The 22,330-nt window shown below is 32.9% G+C and overlaps 2 protein-coding genes across 3 annotated transcripts; one reads left to right on the plus strand and one right to left on the minus strand.

Moving 5' to 3' along the window:
• Window positions 1–1,028: 1,028 nt before the first annotated feature.
• On the minus strand, window positions 1,029–6,641 carry LOC137929474 (uncharacterized). The gene is made up of 7 exons (XM_068772440.1): window positions 6,499–6,641; window positions 4,876–5,091; window positions 3,921–4,043; window positions 3,050–3,187; window positions 2,851–2,971; window positions 2,640–2,752; window positions 1,029–2,549 (listed from the first exon to the last, which is right to left on the minus strand). Exons 1-7 carry the CDS (start codon window positions 6,520–6,522, stop codon window positions 1,857–1,859), a joined length of 1,428 nt encoding a protein of 475 aa, XP_068628541.1. The 5' UTR covers window positions 6,523–6,641; the 3' UTR covers window positions 1,029–1,856.
• A 588-nt stretch (window positions 6,642–7,229) lies between these two features.
• Window positions 7,230–20,965, plus strand: Nct (Nicastrin). Of its 2 annotated transcripts, XM_068772224.1 has the most exons (15): window positions 7,230–7,391; window positions 7,467–7,568; window positions 8,185–8,380; window positions 8,453–8,656; window positions 9,707–9,808; window positions 9,934–10,021; window positions 10,468–10,537; window positions 10,893–10,997; window positions 11,174–11,400; window positions 12,217–12,484; window positions 13,359–13,513; window positions 13,878–14,108; window positions 16,178–16,280; window positions 17,945–18,173; window positions 19,794–20,965. In XM_068772224.1, the coding sequence occupies exons 1-15, from the start codon at window positions 7,340–7,342 to the stop codon at window positions 19,816–19,818; spliced, it is 2,157 nt and encodes a 718-aa protein (XP_068628325.1). In that variant the 5' UTR covers window positions 7,230–7,339; the 3' UTR covers window positions 19,819–20,965. The 2 variants fall into 2 exon arrangements, with proteins under 2 accessions (XP_068628325.1, XP_068628327.1); XM_068772226.1 differs by lacking the exons at window positions 7,230–7,391; window positions 8,185–8,380 and having other exon boundaries at window positions 7,505–7,568.
• The last annotated feature ends 1,365 nt before the right edge of the window (window positions 20,966–22,330 follow it).

The raw sequence follows: 22,330 nt of genomic DNA on the forward strand, positions 1-22,330 counted from the left end.
ATACAGTGACGAGACGGAAGGCTCACCTACAGTCTTACGCAGATGATCACCGGGCACGGTTGTTTCGGTGATTACCTGTGTAGGATTGGACGCGAAGCGATGGCGAACTGCTTCCACTGCGGAGGGGCCGCCCAGGATTTCGCATTGCACACGTTTACGGTTTGCCCGGCGTGGCAGTCGGAGCGGCGGATTCTGGCGGACGAGATCGGACAGGACCTTTCCTTGCCAGCAGTCGTGTCGGCGATGCTGGGTGGGTCATCGGCGTGGAGGGCCGTGGCCTCTTTTTGTGAGACCGTCATGGGCTAGAAGGAGGCAGCCGAACGGGATCGGCAGAGGACAGGTGCTCCCCTACCATTAACGGGGCCTTCGGAGTCGCGGAAGTTTAGGGTGGGGGCCCTAAACTCCCACTAGCTTCGGCGACTCTGAGGCGGACGATGGTTCGACGTGGTCTCGAACCATCGTAATAACACCACGAGGGTTTCGGGGGTAGCGTATCTACGCATACCCCGGAACGGGCTATCGAAAAATAGTACAGCGCGAGGGAAGACCGCGTGGCGATCCCTGACCGGGAGATACCGCGGTCCCCCGTTTAGCGCAGAGGGCGACCACCGGGGGGGGGGGGTTAGTGGGTAGGAATCCAACATACCCCTGTCCTCCCCCCAAAGGCAGGGCATCTTGAATACCGGAAGATTTCACCCACCGAAAAAAAAAAAACGATACGTTGTGAAAAGTTGGTACGCAAAAATTTACCTGTAACCCACTACCCAGGGAAAGGTATATTCCTAATTTTAAATTCTCTAAGCCTTATTGGTTCCAGAGATATCGTGAGAAGTTTATAAGTGGAAATCTCATGTATTTATATATAATTAAATGAGATTTTTTTTGTTTAACATGTACACTACTCGCTTTAAGATTTTTTATACCATTTTATTCTAACTGTTATGGATCTTATTCTAAATAAAAAGGTTTTAAAACTAGGTCATTAACAAAAAACGGAAGAATATATAATTCTCTTTATTAAAGGAAGGAAATTATGAAGATAAAATAAATCTAAGAAAAGATAATATTACAAATTGAACAATTAGAAGTGTAATATTTATAAGGAGATTCAAATCTGTGCTCCATGTACTTGACATATATAATATGAAATAGATAAAGGTAAAGATAGCTCGAAATCAACGGTAATGAAATCCTTACAAGAAAGTTGTGACTAGCTCTAACTCAATTTTATATTTTCATCCCCTGTGGTCTGTACTGGTTCACACATTTTACTGGGAATTTTGTTTCAACAGTCAATGTTACGTCAATAATTCTATATAGAAACCAGTGTACGATAGTGTGACCCCTTGTCTTCCTAATTATCAAAAAAGATCTTCAATTACAAAATCAAACAACTTTGAGTTCTTAAATCATAATTATTCACAATTAACACTTAACAGACTTCAAGGAATAAACACATTATACAATTCACTATAAAAAATTAAAACATTGTTTAGTCAACTTGTATCTACTTAACTCTTATAATACACAACAAAATTGCAAAATGCATGTCATCATTGTATAATGTGTACGGTTAAATTATTCAATAACCATTATAATCTATTTCCATCACAAAATATTACTCCTTATGGATGAGTAAACAATATTTGAAGACAATTTTTGCATGAAGTTACCACGCAGCAATTAATTTATCACAGCACTTGTAAAGATTGCGTTGTCAATAGACGAAATTATTTACACAATTAAGCAAATTTTACATAGATGGCCCAATGCTTCAAATCCTCGAGTACATTATTTTATTATGTCACTTACTACAATACTACTTAACACTAAAGTAAATTCAATAATCAATAAGTTTACCTACGCAGACGACGTTTCTTCTTATTGCGAGCCTGGTTTGTACTCTGAGAATTTTCGTTTGAAGTCGATGGTCCATTTGTTAAATTGGTTTGCGTTTGATAATTTGGTATTACCTGTTGTTCCGTGGTGTTCGCACGAATAGGACAGTTTTGTCTCACAGGTGCATGTTGCTGGCTTTGTGTTTGGGTGTGAGGCACGGGAAGGGACGGAAGTGGGGGCTGCGTTGCTTGTAATGCTGTGCGCAATCTCTGACGCATGCGTCTACGCGCATTGCGAGATAGCGGTTGACTCTCTTGATTACCTGACTGGACTTGAGATTCAGTTTCAACTGTTGCAACTGTGTTTTGTTCTGTGACTTGATTATCTTCGGGAGCGGTGTCAATTATAGAACGAATTTCAGTTTCGGAACGCATAGCACTTGCTTCTAAAGTAGCAAAAGCTTGCGAAAGCCGCGCCACATTGTTCTGCAAATCTTGTAGCACGTTTTCTCTGGCATTACCGCGTGTGGCAACTCTCATTACAGCCCGTGGTTGTGTTTGATGTGCCAACTGATCTGCAGGTGTGCGACGCAAACATAATTTGGCGCTAATAGACGTAAGAGTTGTTAATGCCCTTGCATCTAAGCCATTGACAACTAAGCAATGACCTCTCTTTTTTAAAGAGCCTTCACAAGATCTTACAGACCATACCTAAAAAAAAAGAAAATTGAAAGCCATCTAAAAAAAAGTCATCCCAAATCAGTAAAAAATGTCATATTATATATATATATGTATACATACGCAGTCAGAGAATATGGCTTCACGGTCATTACCAGAAATGGTGACTGAATAAGAATATTCATTAGCCACCCATGGAGACGAAGCCATGGTCAACCAAGAATAAACACAAGCATCTGAAAAAAAAAGAGTAAACAGAATGAATAACAAGGAAAAATTATTAAGCAAAGCTATGTCAAATACAAATCTGGAAACACAATTTTTTAATTCTTACCGGTAATTTCAATAATCAAAAAGAAAATGCCCATATCTGAAACACGGACAGCAGTTACTATTCTGCCAATTGTAGTAGGAAATTGCCAAGCCTGTAAGTACTCCCCATTGTCAGACTGACCCTAAAATTATAGAAACATTAGTTATTATTTCAGAGGATAATGTTTACAATAAACGAATTTAAATAAAGCATTACATACCTCAATAAGATCAGGAGAATGAAAATAACGAAGGTGGTTCAGTAAACGTGCTGCAGGCAAACGCTCAGCATTTCCATTTTTACAACAAAGGCAACGAAATAATCCTTTGCATGCTTGAGGTGCCCGCAAAATTCTTTCCTGAAAATGTAAACAACACTTAATTTGTCTATACACTTATTTTAATTACATTATTAATTATACCCACATGTGAAGTGTTAGTTAACAACCTCTAATTTAATTAACAATGATGAAAATATAAAATAACATTTTTTAGTTATGGTTGGAAATAAAACTATCATTTTTTCAAACTGTAGCTGCATATTAAGAGCTGTATAATATTTTAGTTAAGCCAATATACAATAATGCACAAACGTCTTTAACAACGATTGGATTATTAATTATATAAGGATCCTGCGGTAAAAAAATTATAATATTTGTGATACAATTTTTTATACATAGTAGTCAATCGCTAAAACCATATTGGCATATTTCTTTTCACGTTTGTGTTAATGCTTGAGAATGTTTGTAATGAAGAAATTGTACAAAAAATTTAAAAACTTTTCTTAAGAACTATGAATGAATGGAACTTTTGACAGTACAAATTCACGCAAGTGGGACACATGTTTGTTGGGTTCTGTGATCTATATATAAAAAAACCAAAAATACTTCATCATCATTTCAACTGTCATCCAATGCTAGGCTATGGCCTCGCCCATAAAGTTAGAGTTCTATTAGAACCAAAAGGCAGCGGCCTGCATTCAGCATCATCCCACAACTTTAACAAGATTCTCAGTCCATCCCATGATGCCAATAGGCCACACGTAGTGCACCAAAGGTGCACCAGGTTCCGAAATGGAGAAAAAATACTTACAATTGGTACATTAACATTATTTTCCTCTTCTTCACCTGTATCATTTTCAGTATCTCCTGTGTCACGAGCCGGTGTACTACTCTCTGAAGAGCCTGAACCTGTGGTGAGTTTGCCGCCCAGTTTCTGTATTAAAAAAATTGTCTCTTATATACAGTAAATCCTAATACTCATGCAGTTTCCATCTAAAACTGTTCTGAAGGATTCTCTTAAACATCTTGTAGATTTGATATTAGAAAATCACCACTACACAGCCACAACCCGGTAATACCTACACTCAAGTTATGCTTCAGACAACAACACTTAACAAGGTGTATTAATATGTTGTTTGTGACAGGATAAGACAATTCTTTGAAAAAAAAATAATGCTCAGCTGTATTTTCAGATATCCAGGCATATTTGGATAAGTGATTTGATAAGCACAAAAGTCTTCTATTTAAAATGAAGACTTTCCTACACATATGTTACTACCTCTTCACTTTAACAACTAAAATGCCATGATTTCAAAAACTTGGTGACAGCTGGCGAAGCATAAGATATTTCCTGCTGAGGAGCACCTGAAAAGTGGCAAAAAGGACAAGAAACAAATCTTCTTATAGCTTGAGACTGACTGCAAATAAGCAGAGAAAAGTAAATGTAATTCTGTACAAAATGCATATTTATGTGTTGACCTTCATCACCAACACTTGCCAGAGAAAAACATTTTATACAAATAAAGATGCTTTATTCTGTTTATCACTATATGTTAATTTATGATGATTTGTAGTTTTGAATTTATCACATGGTATTAAGGTGGTTTTTCAATTTTCATACTTAATGGTACAATCGGCTGCCTTGTTATTTTTTGTTTGATGCCAGTTTAACAGCTTAATATTTACATTAAAACTATAATGCATAAACTCTTAATACTTCTGTATTAATTTTAATAATTTTTTGAAGTACCAAAAACTTTACTTACAAATGAGCGTAATTTTCTGAAATTGGCTATTAGTTCTTCCATAGCATAATTGCGTGTGCCAAAGAAAAGTGCTCTGCATACAGGACACACATCAAGGCGAGCTTTGCATCGCCCACACACATGATGACCTTCATTACATTGAAATATCTGCCCAGTAGGAATTTCATAACATACTGGACATTGTAGCAAATCATCTAAATTCAGTAGTGAATCAGGCTGAAATAAAAATAAATTACATATGAATTTTTTTATTTACACATTTATTGTAATGCTTTTCTAAACTGTTGACGAGTCCTACATATATAAAAAATAAAGTGCAAAATTATTAAAACCTGTACATATTATAACAAACTTAAAATCCAATCATTAACAAAAATATAGAAATAGCTGGATAACGTTTTTTATTGTTCATCAGTATCAAAATGCTATATCATTATTAAGCAAATATATCATAAAGGACTTGAATGGCTGTGAAGATAGCCCTTTATCTTACCCATTTTTGAGCTTACAGTGTAACTAAAATATGAAGTTGCTAATAGCTTCTGAAACAAGAGTCTAAATATCTAAGAGACAACTTCACATCTTTTGAATAATCTTTAATTTCTCAGTACTTGTGATGTGATACCAGGCTTTGAATTTGGCTTTGGCTAGTAATCATATTGAATTATTCTTTAAACTGTACAACACATACTTTACAATGCATTCGCAATAGATAAAAGCACTTGTAAAATTAAAGGCTCAAAGTGATTTACGCAACATAGAAAATATTGATAGAACTTAAAGAGTTCTTTATATGGATTGATTGTCCTGTTAGCAATAGATATTAACTTGTGCAACAAAACAAGTTAATGTCTTAATTATGAAGTGTTTTGAAATGATGGAATTGAATGTAGTTAAGAAGTAAAATGTAACAAAAAAGCATTACTTTAGTACATATGATAAAATTTGTGTTCAATGGCCAACTTGCATCTAAGGCTACATAAATAGTATTGTGGTTGGTTAGTTTCTACATAAGAATGTGATTTTAAAACTTCTTCTAAGGCTAGCTTTGTAACATTGAGGATACTGGTATTATTTTTAATTTTAAAAAGATCGGGGTTTCACATTAACTATAAACCATTATGAGACATGTGGGTCCAGTTCCACACTGTAAGAGGGTAATACAATAATTTTAAAAGAAAGTGATGTATGTTGATATAGAAATAACTAATGTAATATTAAACCCAATATTCAGATTTCAAAAGACAATTCAAATTCATTATGTTTTATAGACAACTATTTTTGCAAGGAAAAAAAATAAAAAGGATGTGAAATATACGAAAAACATAAATAAAAACTTCTAAAAAAAAGTTAAGTTTAAGTTGCTACATAACTTTATATCTGTTATAGTAATGTAAGTAGAACTTTTTGCTATTTCCCTACCCTCTTAATTTGCTTAAAAATTCATAGATGAAGTTCTTTTAAAATCGCACTTGCTGCAATAATGTAATTTTTCATTTAAACTTAACAAATTTACTATGCTACAAAATAACACGTTGAATAAAACGTTCAATGAAAATATCGACCAACCGACAAGGTTGAACAATGGAAATTTTACAATTTGTTGCTTTTCTACAGCCTTACCTGCACCTCCATCTTTTCGACCATTTATAAGGTCTTAAAAAAATAAAGACCAAAATAAATATGTATTTATATATATGTCTTTGTCCGTGTTGCCCCAGGCGAATTTAGCTAATAAAATGAAACAGCTGTAGTTTTAAAAATGGACGACGCCCGACAGTAAACCAAAAAATGTTGCCAAAAGATAACACATCCATAGACGATTTCACATGTTTTAAAAAAATTACCTATATTAATTAATAAACATAATGTGTTATTACACAAAATTCAGTGTAATTATATAATAATACTAAAAGGTTAAAACAAAAAGTTTTAAATTCATTTAGTTATTGATTAATTACAGATTATTACGAAAATAACTGAATGTTAACAATATATTGTTAAAAGTTTCTGCCGCTATGTGCAAAGGATCTAAAAGTGTATTTTGCCGTGGATTGGTTTAAGGGTACGATGGGTTTTTGTAAAATTTTTGCGTTTGTTTGTTTGATGTGACCGATATAAAATATGTTTTAAATCATGTAAAAAGTGTGTTCAGTAAATACTTTATTATTGTTTATGGATTTATAAATATAAATTATATTAAATTACAATACACACATAAATACAAGACAATTTCATTTAAATAATATATTTTTTTTAAATGATGTTTTTAAATTGTTGAAAAATAAGTCCCCTCAATCATTTCACCAAATACTGTCACTGTAGGCAGTTTGCAAGATTGATTAAGTGACACTTCATGTTTGTTACATTATGTCGTCAACAGTTGTTATTCTAACTTAAAAGAGATTTTCTTTACTGATTCTAAAAAATATTTAATGATTTTTTTTTAGAAAGTAAGGTAATTATGGCGTACAAATATCATCTTTTAGTGTGTTGTATTTTCTTAAATATTACGTGTAAGTCAAATTTTATTATAGTACCGTTTCTTTATTCTTAGATTAACTTTTTAATAAATATTGTTTAACTTCCAGTGTCACAATGTGATCGACTGCAAGATCAAATATATTCATCTATTGAAGGTAGTGCACCATGTTTTAAAAGGTTGAATGCAACACATCAAGTTGGTTGTTCATGTAAGTTTACTTACACTTGTGTAGTTTTCAATATTTACCTTTCTACTTATGTTATTGTTGATGATATTGAAGATTGAAAAAAAAATGTTTAAACTTTTTACACTATTTGATCATTTACTATGAATAGAAGTTGTGTACCAAAATTAGATATGACAAAATGGAATTCATTCCTTTTTTTGTTACTTACTATAGGTTTTTAATATCTATTTAATGTTGCTAATTCATAACATCTGTCATTACTACACCTATTTGGTTACCACCTACTGCTGACACCTTTTTATTGCAAATAGCTTTTGATATTTTATATATATATATAGAGTTGATTTTCATTTTATTAAGATATTAATTACTTTCTGAAAAGCAATATCATTTATAATTAAAAAAAAAATGTAATTGGCAAAATAATAACTTCTAAATTGAGATTAAAACAGGTAAGACTAATTTGATATCTTGGGGCCGTATAATAGGAGAACAATAAAGGTAGAATATGCTCATATTAACTATACAAAAGATAATGTAATGACCAACTAAGCATAATCTATGATTGCTTAGAAATGTAGATAATACTTGCAAATGGAAATATTTGTATATTCTCTTGACAAGTGGATACTTTCAGCTTCAAACAATGGTGATGTGGGAGTTGTGCACATGATATATGAGTCATCTGATGCTGAATGGTTGGTTTACAATGGCACTGCTGGACCATACATGGCTGTTATGAGCACTTTCTTATTTCATGAGGTGATTGAACTACTAATGTCTCACACAGATAATGTTGCTGGTATACTTATTTACGAGAACATAACAATGAGGTAAAATATTTTGATAATTACAGTATAAAAATTTCACTCACTAAAATCTTAAAATGATTTAAATTTTTACAGGCCTACATCTTTTACTCAAGAATCTAGATGCCCAAATGAATATTCCTCTGATGCTGGTAGTCAATGTTCTTCTAACCCTAGTAATGGTATTGTATGGAATATGAATGGTACAGGTTTAATAAGAAGAGATATTCCATATCCAGTTTTCTATCTTCCTGATGCCCATATAGATGAAATTGAAAAAATTGAAAAGTGCTACAAAAGGTAACGAAAACTACACAATAACTAAGAGAAGAAAAAGTTCATGTATTCTCTGCTTTTAGATTTGATGTCTTTTCTATAAAGAAAAAGTTTTAGTTTAGTAAGCAGCATTTTTAGTAACATTTATATTAAAATAACATTACATGTGTATTCAAATGTATTTTAATTTAATATTATTTATTTAAATGCTAGGGTACATCTGAATAGTTTCATAATAATAACAAAGTAGGACAATGAGTGGTTTTATCATATGAGGCAATTTCTTTCGGACAACCATAGTATAGAAACAGTAGAAGTGTAAATAATGGGTAGTAGTTAACACATTAGGTACATAAACAAAAACTTACAAATACAAACATTTACATATGTATATAGCATATGTACTGATAATAAATAAGGTATAATACATATTATAAATATAATACAATAATAAATTAAAAATGTATTTGTTTTTGCTGGAAAAAATGTAAAGCCTACACAGGGTAATCTGTAACAGGTGTAAAACATTTAAAGAGGTGAATGTATAGCTCATTTTCTGTCTATCAATGTGTATGGTACACCCTATCCAAAAATCAATGGCAGAAATAGTTAACAAAGTGATGATAATATAATAAGGAAAAGAATTTTTAATGTTCAGATTACTGCAAGTTCTTTATTCCTCCAGACTGTACTGTCATAAGTTCTTTAAGAGTTCAATTTATTAACATTGCTTATTCAGAATTATTACTTTATACAGGATATTGGAAATAGGTGTAATAAGTTTTTATTACAAATGAGCTATACATTCACACTTTTAAAGCTTTTGCACATATAACCAATTAACCTATATAACTTGTTTTACTTAATAAAAACTAGTGAAAGTTAAGTATATATGAGCAAGTGATGCCAAAAAGAAATCAAAACAATTGAATTTATTGCATTTTTGTCATAATATACATAAGTAATCTTTATGGATGTTCAAACATGGATTATAATCCATATGAATTTATAAGTGAATAATATTTATTTAGTAGTAATTGCAATAAACTGTTCTAATATAATTTTTAAATTCAGGTACAATCTTGACCGGCATAATCAAAATGGCAGACCTTTATGCTCAGTTCAATTGAATTCATTTATGTTTGCTGCTGTGAGCAGTGCAGTATGTTTACGAAGGTGACTATTAGTCTTCAGCATATATTAAAAATATATAAAATATGTATCAATTATTCATAGTCAATATTATGGATATGTTGGTGAAATTATATTCAGCTATAAATTTGTTTATATGTATTTTTCAGGTCAGCAATGTCAGCTCTTACACCCACCAAATTTTGTGATCCTTTAGGCGATCAAAACGTGTATTATTCTCTATTCCCTCGTGGAAAGGTAAAAAAAAAATTATAGTAATATTAAGTTCTTAAAATAAAAATTGCTGTTTGCCATTATATCGAAATAATTGTGCATGGGTCGTGTCTTCAGATGAAAATTTTATTAACAGGAATGTTTGAACTAAAATGGATTTGTTATTAATTCCCTGACCAGTATTTTCAGTACGGATTTCTTGCTCATTTAACAATTACCGGGCATATTAATATTTCCGTTACTGCAAACAAAATGATGTTGGAATAAAATGGAATGACGCTAAGAAAAAAAATAACTAATTTCCGATCTGAAATACCTAATACAGTTTTGTGTAAAATAAATTTAAATTTGGAACTCCATACTAAAATGTCAGATATTTTAAATTCAAACTGCCTGATCAGAAAATTAGATTTATCGTAGGTTAGTACCAAACATATTTTATTTTTAAATATATTTACACAATTTTTCAGAAAGTTGAAAAACCTACAAAACCTGTCACTTTAGTTACAGCTAGAATTGACAGCGCCTCCTTGTTTGACGGTAAGTCGAAGCAAATTTTATGTAACATAATAGATAAATGAAACTTTTTTTCAATTTGTTAACTACCTATGCACTTTGTAATAAAAATTAACATTTTTATCTCTATGTTAATTCATGAAATTGGCTCTATGAAAATCGCTATTATTTTATTTCAGATTATGTTCACTATGAAGATGTTTGTAGATGTTATTTTTTAATTTCGAGCATATTTTTTTAATTCAATCATTAAAAAGATAGGAACCCCAGCCAGATTCTTGTTTGTTCTTCTCAGTTGTTAACGCGTTACGAAGTAATCTACTCGCGTTAAATTTTAAGCGGACGTTAATAAATGATTGTAATGCTTTATGAATTGTAGGTGTTGCACCTGGGGCAGCCAGTTCAGTTGTTGGAATGGTTTCTTTGATTATGACTGCTGCCACTTTGGCAAAAATGGTACCTGTTTCTGATGCATCATTGTATGGTGAGAATTTCTAACTTTATTCAATTTATATCAATTATATTAGTAAATTGAGAGATTTAAGATAAAAAGTTATTATATATATAAATACTATTAGTCGATACTTGTTATTGTGAAAAAAGTAATTGTATATTTGAGTTTTTGTTTTAATGTGTCTTGTGTGATTGTTTCTAACCCAGATAGTAACGTATTGTGGACATTATTCAATGGCGAAGCGTTCGACTATATTGGATCGCAGCGAGTCGCCTTTGATCTGCGCAATGAAGTTTGGCCCCCATTAGCACCACTGTCTCCAAAAGATGTAAAACTACATGTAGAACTTGGACAAATTGGAGGATCTTTACAATCTTACAGTATGGATACTGCTTGGCCGCTTTATGCATATGCAGCTGATAAATTTACTGAGGTAAGTCTTTTGTTAGATAAAATGTCTTTCCTTCATTATAATTATTAATGAACGTTTTTAAAAATTACATAGACACTCCTAAAGGAGTAGTAGTATAATGCAGAAAAGTAGTAGTAATATTTATAACATAACTTTTAATCAAGTATTTTTGAAAGTCGCCTTTCGGTAATTTGACTATCCTTAAAGGGAAAATTCGTCAAACATAATAATTGGAAATTGAAATCTGTTTTACTTTTTCTTCAGCATTTATTTTTACTTAATTTATTTACTTTATTGTTAGATTACATTTGTTATACTACCTATATGTTTTTTAACATATAAATATGTATAAAAAAGTATGGTAATACTTTCATATAAATTAAACTTAGTGGTCAAAACAACAACATTTTTGTAATTTTTTATGGCCTTTCTGTACACATTTTGCTAGTTTTTGTAGTTCTATAGTTGTTATAAATTCCTCTCTGACACTTATATGTACAACAAAATAAGCAAGAACAGCTTTTAACAATTGCCAACTTTTAAGGATTGGTTTTGAGATGCAGGTTTTTGAATCATGTGGATGAATTATTGTGTAATAACAAATTTGATAGAAATTTCCTGTAATTTTTGTAAATTTTCACCAACATTGTGTTTTCAACATCATCATCATTTTTGCCATAGGATGTCCACTGCTGGACATTGGCCTCACCCATAGATTTCTAATTGGATCAGTTGGAAGCGGGTCTGCCCACGTTTGCGTTGCGTTAAGCTTTAATTAAATATTCATCATGTCAACAGTCGATCTAATAGTAATTACAATAACTTAATGCCATGCAGGTAACGAAATTTTTTGATGAATATTCACAAAACGCTAAAGACTACAACATGACCATATCGTTAGAAATCACGAAGAATCTGCCGCCATCTTCTCTGCATTCCTTTCGAAGAGAACTCCAAAATGAGACACAGAGCGGTGACTTGCCCGAAATATTATTAGTTGATTACAAGGACACATTCACAAATGCTTACTATCAATCAGTTTTAGATGATGAAGAAAATATTGGGTTTATTTATCATAATATAACTATTGGTCCTAATGGAGAATGTGAGTATGTTTATATTAATAAATAACCCCCTTATTACAATAGTCTTGTTAGATCCTTATTATAATACCAGTTAGCCCGCACATCTGATGAAATGTGACGGATCATTCCGAGGTACTGTAGAAAGTTTAGTCTCTGAGTTCCCATAATGGTCGAGACCAGGTGACCACGGAAGACACGCTGGATATCTACGTAGGAGTGACCGAAAAACAGGAGGTTCACAATTTGTAAGCGGGGGTGGACTCCCTCGAAAGTTGGATGGAATCACTTTAATTACTATAAGTATGTAGTATATAGTATAGTATATGTATATAGTAATTTGTGGTTGAAACCTAGCAGCAAAGGAAATTACCATAGTTTGGTTGAATCTTCACTGTTTTTGTCGATTTTTGAGAATATGGTTGAAATATAGCTCCTGGAGGTCCCCCTGGATTCAGTTGTTTTATGAAAGTGGACTATGAGAAGAAAAATTTGGAAATCTGAATGGAATGGTGTTCTGTCTACATTAAACAAATAAATTTATAATTGCCATATTGGTTAATAGCCTATTTTACAATGTTTAAATATTTATTCATGCCATTGAAAATATGATATTTATGTAGTAAAATTTAGAATATGGAGCTAATTGATAATATGAGAAACATTTGTAAGTGATATGTGAGTGACATTATAATTGACTGGTCTAAAAATCAACAGAGAACTATTAATTTGTGTTGGGACAATATCTATCCTAAATTTTCAATCAAACACAGTTGTTGAAGTTAACATGGAAGCAATTCTCAAGCTATATCTTATTTCTGTTGTCCTAATTTAAGTACAAATCCTCATTATTCAATTTTTCTTTAACTTTGTTCCGATGTATTTATTTTTTGACAGTTGTATCAACCGATGAACTGTTGGCCAATGGCACCATGATAGAATTCGAAGTCCAGGTAAAAATGTCGCGACTAGCCACTGTATTGGCGAGAACACTGTACCAGAGGCTCACAGGCAAACCCTACGTCGGTGATATTTCTGCTTCAGCACATTTAGTGAGTTTTTTTGCAATTCATACTCAAATTCATATTCATATTCAAAATATCTTTATTCAAGTAGGGTAGGTTACCTACACACATTTGAATTATATATTGAATTAGTAGTAAGCTAGTGTCGGCTCAGAATGCTGATCTGCAGAGAAGAGTGGGACTGAAACTTAACAGTTGCTTTTTTTAAATGAAGTGTAACAAAGATTACATTATAATAAACCATGTAAATTAGTCAACAAACAAATTTGAATTCTGTAATTATTAATTTATTTTTTTACTTTATCAAAATTAGCAGATTTAATTAACATTTAAAATTTATTTGTACGAAGCTCAAATTCATTATTTTAAAAATCATCATTTTGGTGTACAGGCTGATGAAATGCTGTACTGCTTTTTAACAAGCCAGGCGTGTAAACTTCTATTGGCTGCTGATTACGCAACTAGTAGTGAGGGAATGCCGAAACCACAAGCGCCATCATTATACGTGGGGGTCACTTCTTGGCCCAACACGCCCGCAGTTTTCGCAGGCCACCTGCTTGCACTTCTTGCTGGAACTCATATGCCCCTAAATCGAACAGCATGCGATGCCCTCGATCAGCCCGTAAGTTATTATATTAACTTTTTTAAGTAAATATTAGGTGATTAATTCGCATCCTAACGTACGTTAGTGGTATCATATAATATTATTCTTCTTTCACTAATTTAGACACATACACAACGGGCCTATAGAAGATGAGCTTGTCGCGACCAGCCGTCATGTACTGAATAGGTACATACGGAGCTTGCATACACACACGCACACACACGCGAACACATATGTAAATATTTAATGGAATCAAGCGTTACCTTGCGGAAGTCCATCCTAAGTAAGAAATAAATCGCTAATAAAAGAAATAATCGCTAAATATTGGTCCTTTTCTTACATATGTAAACTCACGGATACATGCGGACATTGTTCCGTTCAAGAAAACTAAGTTATGTTAACTTGAATATTTCTTTCCTTTATAATTTTGTGTGTATTTATACTACTTTTTTGTTTACACTTAGACTAGTTACTTAACCCTTTCGCTGTGGAGCGCCTAAAAATGAATTACTCTCTCAGCCATTTATCCATGATAGAGCCAAATTTGATGTTATTGGTTTGTATTTGGTTATGCGACAAAATATCCGTACAGGAAGCGTATGCAGCTATCGCGTTGATAACAAACAATAATAATGACCATGATCATGCAATTATTGACACGATAATGTAAAGCAAATATACGCTATTCGCCGAGAGAAAGCTTCTATAGTCGAGCGCCAAAAGGCGCTGATCGCTGAGAAAAAGTGTCGTATATAGTCGACCGCCATAAGGCGCTGTTCGTAGCGAAAGAGTTAACTAATACTTTCAAAAGTTAAGGGAATTTGGTACAAAACATTACAGCAAGAGTCTCTGGCCACAGACTCTCTTAATTGTAGGGTTTGTGAGAGAGGGAGAGGGGAGGGGGGAATATTCAAATAATCAAAGTAAGAGAGAATTACTCCTGTCTAACCTAGACAACAAGCTTAGTTCCGGTTGAAGTGGATGCTGTTAACCCGGGGGCTTTTATAGCTTCATCGGAACTGAGTTCACCGAGCGGAAGGGTCCGTGGACTTAAAATGTTACCGAGCCACTATTACTGTTGGCACCGTGCAATTGATTTTGTAAAAAGCAGCTAAACGATAATGGCAAACATTTATGATAGTCATAATGAAGTTAACTTGTTCAATCTTGGATAAAACTGGAACTTAATATTAAAGATCGTAAAAAAACTAATACTTTAGTTGTTCCGTTTCATTTTTCTTGTTAATTCATATTATTATTTCTTCTTTTTATACATCGTGTGCATTAAAGATAATATTATTATTACGTAACGAATTGCAAAGATGTTATAACGTGTAGTGCGCACAAGTTGGAAATGAAACATGTCCACAGTCATAAGTATGTATTGCATATCTTAATGAATCTTTATACAAATTTGAATTATAACCTGTAGAAAGTACTTTCCGGTCCAAAAGGATTAATAAATCAAAGGATCTGATTACATAATATATTGCATATTTAATTATGTTAAGGCGTAAAAAATAGATGAAATAGAATAAAATGTTCAAGCATGTTTTTGATATTGATGATATATTCTTATTTCTCTTAGTAAAAAAACGCTTTGTTGTCTTCTACAACAACATCATCATCATTTCTGCTGAACATCGTATTACACATTCACTGCTGCACATAGACGTCTCTTAATGTGGTTTTAAATAATTGGATCTACTTAGCAAGTCACTTTACAATAATTATTTTTATTTATGGTATTTTAATGTATCATTTAAAGTAGCTGCGTACACCTATAATAGGCATGTATGTTTAAAATTGTGCAATATTATATGTAATTTACGATAATGTGCATTATACATAACATGTATGTATATGTATATAACATTGTTTGTAATATATTTAGAATAAACATATTATGGTGCCGGTCGAAAGCGGCCTGCATACAGTCTTGTGTTGTTTGAACGACTATAAGCTTGCCAATGAATCCCGAAGGGGGAATAAACACTAAAGTATTTTTTTGGATACACATCCCAAGAACATAAATTGGAAAAGTTCATTTCTTTTACCATTCTTATGTTATTAACGTTTTGTGACAGGGTTACTCGCATTATTGGCTGAGGGGCTGGAATCACAGTGGCGTGTGTATTCAAACTACAATGAACTTTACACTGGCCACAAGTCCCGCCTTTGTTATACCAGGTAAGTGGATCTAACTGAGGAGTGAGAGAACAATACAAGAGTATTTCCACATTTTGTAAAAAAAATAACTATGACTTTCGACAGAATACCATAAAATTACGTTGTGCGTTAGGCTGGTGTGGTTCTAATTGTGCTTTCAGATTCCTGTAGTAAATATAGCCTCTGAAGTTGAAAGTTTGACGCAGTTCGTGATATTCCGATGTTTAAAAATTATAATAAAAACACAATCAGAACAAAACATGATATATTTCATACATATCTGTTACGCAGTATTTTTCAGTGTGATGTTTCGAAACAATTTGGTTATGTACCAATTTTTATTATTTTTCTGAGATCTGATCAGAACTTGATATTTTCATTTTTATATTAGAATGGATGTACAATTTGAATTAAAAAAAAAAACACTTAATGACCTTTTTGTTTTGTTCTGTCATTGTTTAATTGACTTGGAGACGAAATCAGTATCTTTTGCGGCACATCGGAAAGAGCAATGCCACAGAAATAAAATTCTAATTAATTTCTAAAGGCGTTATTTTGCGGAAGTCCATCCTAAGTAAGAAAAGGACCAATATTTAGTCACTTCCGTACATGCAGTGGTAGTCGTGCAACAAAGTGCACCGCCCGCTAGCCCGCTGATAAATGCGCATGCGGCAAACAATGCGAATTACACAACTACCGCCGTTAAATCACTTGGAGTGACTACCACTGCATGTGCGAAAGTGGCTAAATATTGGTCCTTTTTTTACATATAATTCTTTGTCTCGGTATTATGGAAACCTCATTACGTCATATTCAGCGGCGCGTCGAAAAATGGGAATTCCACAGAAATATTGGGGAGACCGGAAAGTAATGTCACTTAAGTGTGTGTCACACGACTACATTATTCACAAGTTTTTATTTCTAATCAACAATATATTCATTCACCTTCGGTATCAACAACCTTTTGCCACTTTGTATACAAATTTTCAATACCGGAGCAGTAAAAATCGATCGGTTTTTCTGTAAAATATGTCGTCAGGAACGACATTACTTTGCGGTCCCCCTAATAAAATTGTTCATTTACGTCGATATAAATACCTGCGAAACTCGAATATAAAGTGTGTATATTAGACTTCTACTTCGTACTTCGTGTTGTTGTTGTTGTTACTACGTCAAGACCAACCGTCTTGAAAGAATCCCACTTTAATCCCACCAGTTTCAGATATGAAATTGATAGATGACGTTGTACATTGAAATTCATGGTTTCTTATAACATCTTAACGTATATATAATCCAATGATTGCGAGCAGCCTCGAATGCTGTCATATAGAGTGGCAGCAGAACTAAAGTTCCATTATTTAGAGATCCTTGCGTCAATTCATTCTATTGTGTGTCCGTCATGCTATTTTTTCTTCAGCCCCTACTTTGCCGTGCTTTTCCAAGGCGCGGTTTCGGTAGCGTGATATCGACTCGAAGCATCCCTCAGTTACTGTTAAATGGAAATGGAGTCCAATGCTCTAAGCCTCCGACATCTAGACTCGTCATGTATGGGTCATAATGATAAACTGGTAAAAGGTATAGACTAAACATAGCGTTCCAACTAAATACTAAAGCTATGTAAACTAACGGGCATATATATTTAACATGTTTTTGTGTTAAATCAAATTTGGAATATAACGTTTCAGATTACGACATGTCATCGGGCATGTATTCAACGTGGACGGAGTCAGTTTGGGCGACGATTTCGGCGCGTGTGTTCGTGTCAGCGGGTGGTGGAGGCGCCCGAGTGGCAGCGATAGCAGGCGTAGCTACCACTATACTGGCCACAGTCCTTACGTACTGGCTGAGAAAGCACGCTAACACACTTTTCGGACAAACATCAGCTGGCGCTGTTGTTAATGACGCTGCCTCTGGGTAAGCGTAGTAATCTAACGCTACTAAAATACCTCTTATATATCCTTTTATATGTATATATATATATATATATATACATGTATATATATGTATATATATATACATACAGACAGACGCTGCAAGGCATAGGCTCCCATCCAAAGATATCTATAATTAGAGGATATGCCATAATCGCCACGCTTGGCAGGTGGGTCGATGATCGCAATGCGATATTATGGAACGCAGAGAACAGTGCTGTCCATGTGCAGAAAACTTGTTTAAGAGCACTGGCAATCTTATATAATAATGCATAAAGTGTGGACTATGTAAGCTCATATCTAAGGAAAAGAATTCGCGACCTATGATCGCAAGTCGCAGTGCTGTAAAACTCAGTTGCGACAGCTCAGTATCATAATCATATACGCCCAATCTTTAAAAATTGTATCATGTAGCGACATAAGCTGAGGCGTTCTAGGAAGCCATCAAACTTCGCTAACTTAAGAGAGTTTTTAAAGCAAAGCGTCCTTTACGCCCTGCCTTTTCATATCCGCGGGATCTGCAAATGCCACATGTATTGCAAAGTAAGACAGGCCAAAGAAATAATTATACGTAAACAAGGTTTATTTAAGTACACCGGCGACAGTTACTAGTCATTGTGAACAAATACGATATGTAATCAAGAAATATGTGCATCAATATAAGTGGATACAGATGTACAAAAATATAATCATAGAAAACGTGAATTAAGTTAAAATTACATATTATGTAACTATCTGTGATACTAGGAGCAACATAAAAACGTGACCGAGCTATAAATGGGATAGACACGTATCGTTTCGAATAATCGTAAATTATAAGAAAATTCACAGAGAGCACATTATTTATCAAAGAATATGTGATTTGTTAATCAAAACAAGTTGAAGTTTGTTCGTTTTAAAGCAATTAATTTTTTTATTTCCTTTATATAAGGTTACTTTGTCACTAGGAAGATTCATTATTTATGGTTTATTGTATAAATTGACATCATAAGTAATGTTTTTTTCTCATTCTAGTGATTGTATTAAAAAAAAACAATTTTAGAAAAACTTTCAAACTTTGCAAAATAGTATACTGTTTTCACTGAGTAAAATAGGCTATCTAGAATATTGAAAAAAATTACCTTCACGTATACACATATGTATTATCGTCATCGCCTCATCAGCCGATAGGCGTCCACTACAAGGCCTTTGCCTCCTCCAAATACCGCCAAGATGGCTGGTCTTGCACCGTCCGCATCCAGCGACTTGCCGCGACCTTCACTATGTCATTTAGTGCGGGCTTACCACGCCGAGTCTACCGGCTCGTGATTGACACTAAAGAACCTTCCAGCCTCAACAGCTGTCGGTGCAACCGATATGCCCCGCCCACTATCCTCTTCAGTCGAGCGATACTTCGAGCTATGTCGGTGACCTTGGTTCCTTTGTGTCCTCATTTCTGACCCGATCTTGCAGCAAAACTCCGGGCATAGATCTTCCCTAGCTCTCTGGGTGACTGCCACTTCAGACATATGTACATGCAGATATTCTAGACAGACACCTTTTTTTTTTATTAATATTGCATATTTCTTATTCTTATTATATTATATATATTGTTTTCTTTCAGAATACTTCGAACTGTTAATTGCTGAAGGTGATTAGAACTAGAAAAATATTGTTACTAATATTATTCAATGACTGGTTATAACTTGAATAGCTTTAATTCATTGCTGACTGTTATTAATTTGCTATTTAATATTATTTGGCTATAAATCCTTATAAAACTCAATTAGAAATTTTTGGTGTAAATTAAATTCGCCGGCATTATTTTGTTTACCCAATGTAATTTAAGATATTTCTTTATTATTGTATGTAATTTTTTACCATTAGATTAATTATGTGCAATCAATTAACGGGAAATCACATTTAAAAATGTTACAACCTTCGAACTTTTAAATATGTGTACATGTAAAGTTAATTAGTACATGTTCGCTCACGCCTTTTAACATTTTGGTCAGATAACTGTTTACGTAACACCATCATAGTGGATGCTTATGGATGTACCGGACAATTTGCCAATTTGCTGGACTCTATATACTTTACTTTAGTTCATTTATGTATCTCTTCATCCTTGATTCGCTGGTTCTTATCTGAAGTTATTTACAAATAATATTTAATATTCGAGTAGTGGTCCTTGATGCTTTTGTTTGAAAAAATTAGTAACTTTTTTCCCAATGACTAGATGAAGATATACTAATACCTTGGATTGTACCTTCTTGGCCGTGAGCTCCTGGCAAACTATAGTGCTTCCGAAACTGCAGTATTGCGGTCGGGGAAAACACAGCATGGTGGGAGCCGAAGAAAAATCTGGCGGAACAGAGCGGCGACTAGTACTATAAATTCCAGTAAAGTTTATGCTTTACACAGTAATGTTAAAAGAACCTTCCTCTTCAACAAAAAAATTGTTTTACTTATAGTTTAAATTTGTAAAAATATTTCTTAGAGGTTTAAGTAAATGTGTAATTTTTTATAGAAAGATAGTTCTGTGAACTTTATTCCACTTAACAATTAATGAATGAATAAATTTAAAATTTTCAAAAAACCATATTCAAAATTAATAAGATCAATTATTTACATGGCTAGACTGATGTGTTTTTTGATTGTTGAATATAATTTATTATCCTATTCCTGACAAATATAAATCCATTACCATTTAATGTTTGTAATGTTTTAAATATGTATAAAGAGTAATGTACTTTGCTATGATTATTTTACAAATTAATTTAAGCTATAACCCAATGAAATTAATCTCTGGCTTATGATTAATTAAGTAAAGTATTATTCATAAATCATCAATACTGATATGCATCCTTGTAACATTCAGAAATTTGATAATAATTTGATATTGTCTACATTACCTATAATAGTTTTCCTTAAATTCGAAATCTTATTTTAAATTTTATCTCAATATGCATATAAAATCTTATGCAATAAAAGCATTTTACATGCAGAGATTTTAAAAATTTAAATATCCTTGTTTTCATTTTTATTTGTAAATTAATTGCCAAGTTACACATTATTTAATGTGCGAAATAAAAGTGATGTGAAACGAATAAAGAATAACGAAACGATTCCACGTGTTTAATTGTAAATTTTAATAAGATTAAAATGTCTAGGTATTCATTTTACCTGAAGTCACAAAACGTTTATAGTTACATTGAAATTTAACCACAAATGTGCAGGTGGTATATACCGAAATATAAATGCTAACCATAAAAAATTGAGAATATTATACAAGTAATAAACAAATTATCTAATATAACGGTAAACAATGCGAAACACAACTACCACAGTTAATCTACACGTGTTTCACGCGACATCCTCAGAAGATGTTAGACCCACCAGTGTCAAACACCGAGTGAGCTACTGGGCTCAACGCACGTGCATTTATCAGCGGGACTTTATTGCATGACTACTGCTGCATAGCAGAAGTAGCTATATATTCCTTTATAATTCCTTTCTTAGTTGAGAAACAAAAAACCATCAATGTCTGGTGATGATTTTAGAGTATTTAAAAAAAAATGTAATCTATTTGCAACTGTTACAGGCCACTAAAATCATGTATATCTTCCATCCAAAGCTATTAATATATCCCGTATATGAATCATGAGTAAGACTTTTTCTAGTTAGCAAAAGCTTGTTTTAATCCGCTCTTTATCAACATACAAGTACTAAACTAGCGTGCGTTCGAAAAAAATCGTGACGGTAGAGATAAATATTCAACATAGTGTTGCAAACGAGCCGTAATGATTTGACGTTTCTTATTCCATTTGTATTTTGTGATAAATTAAAAATTTAAATAAAAACGATGACTATTAACAAATCTGAATTTTGTCTAGAACAGGAGTGGCCTAACTCTTTGATAGTGTGAGCTATTTTTCAAAATTTTAATTATTTTGCGAGCCGCAATTGAATACGCATTTAAAACACACAAAAGAATGTTTTTTTTTTCACAAATATCATAAATATTGACATTATTTAAACAAAAGCACAAAATATTCGTTGAAGTTAGATATAATGGCACATATATATATCAGCACTCCAAATAATACTTAAGAGCAATCGGAGCAAAAAAGTAATCATTCAAAGAGCGTCCAAATAATT

The sequence above is a fragment of the Battus philenor genome, unplaced genomic scaffold (assembly GCF_028537555.1).
Source record: "Battus philenor isolate CCGP_79_NKW_IND1 unplaced genomic scaffold, ilBatPhil1.0.hap1 SCAF_5, whole genome shotgun sequence".
NCBI lineage: Eukaryota > Metazoa > Arthropoda > Insecta > Lepidoptera > Papilionidae > Battus > Battus philenor.

Bases quoted from the DNA above. Each gene is read 5' to 3' on its own strand.
- LOC137929474 (XM_068772440.1), bottom strand. From the start codon at position 6,522: ATGGTCGAAAAGATGGAGGTGCAG. The intron at 4,044-4,875 runs GTAAGTAAAGTT...TTTTTAATACAG, and splicing joins TCAGAAAATTACGCTCATTT to AAACTGGGCGGCAAACTCAC. The intron at 3,188-3,920 runs GTAAGTATTTTT...TTACATTTTCAG, and splicing joins ATAATGTTAATGTACCAATT to GAAAGAATTTTGCGGGCACC.
- Nct (XM_068772224.1), top strand. From the start codon at position 7,340: ATGGCGTACAAATATCATCTTTTAGTGTGTTGTATTTTCTTAAATATT. The intron at 13,514-13,877 runs GTGAGTTTTTTT...TTTGGTGTACAG, and splicing joins TTTCTGCTTCAGCACATTTA to GCTGATGAAATGCTGTACTG. The intron at 18,174-19,793 runs GTAAGCGTAGTA...GTTTTCTTTCAG, and splicing joins GTTAATGACGCTGCCTCTGG to AATACTTCGAACTGTTAATT.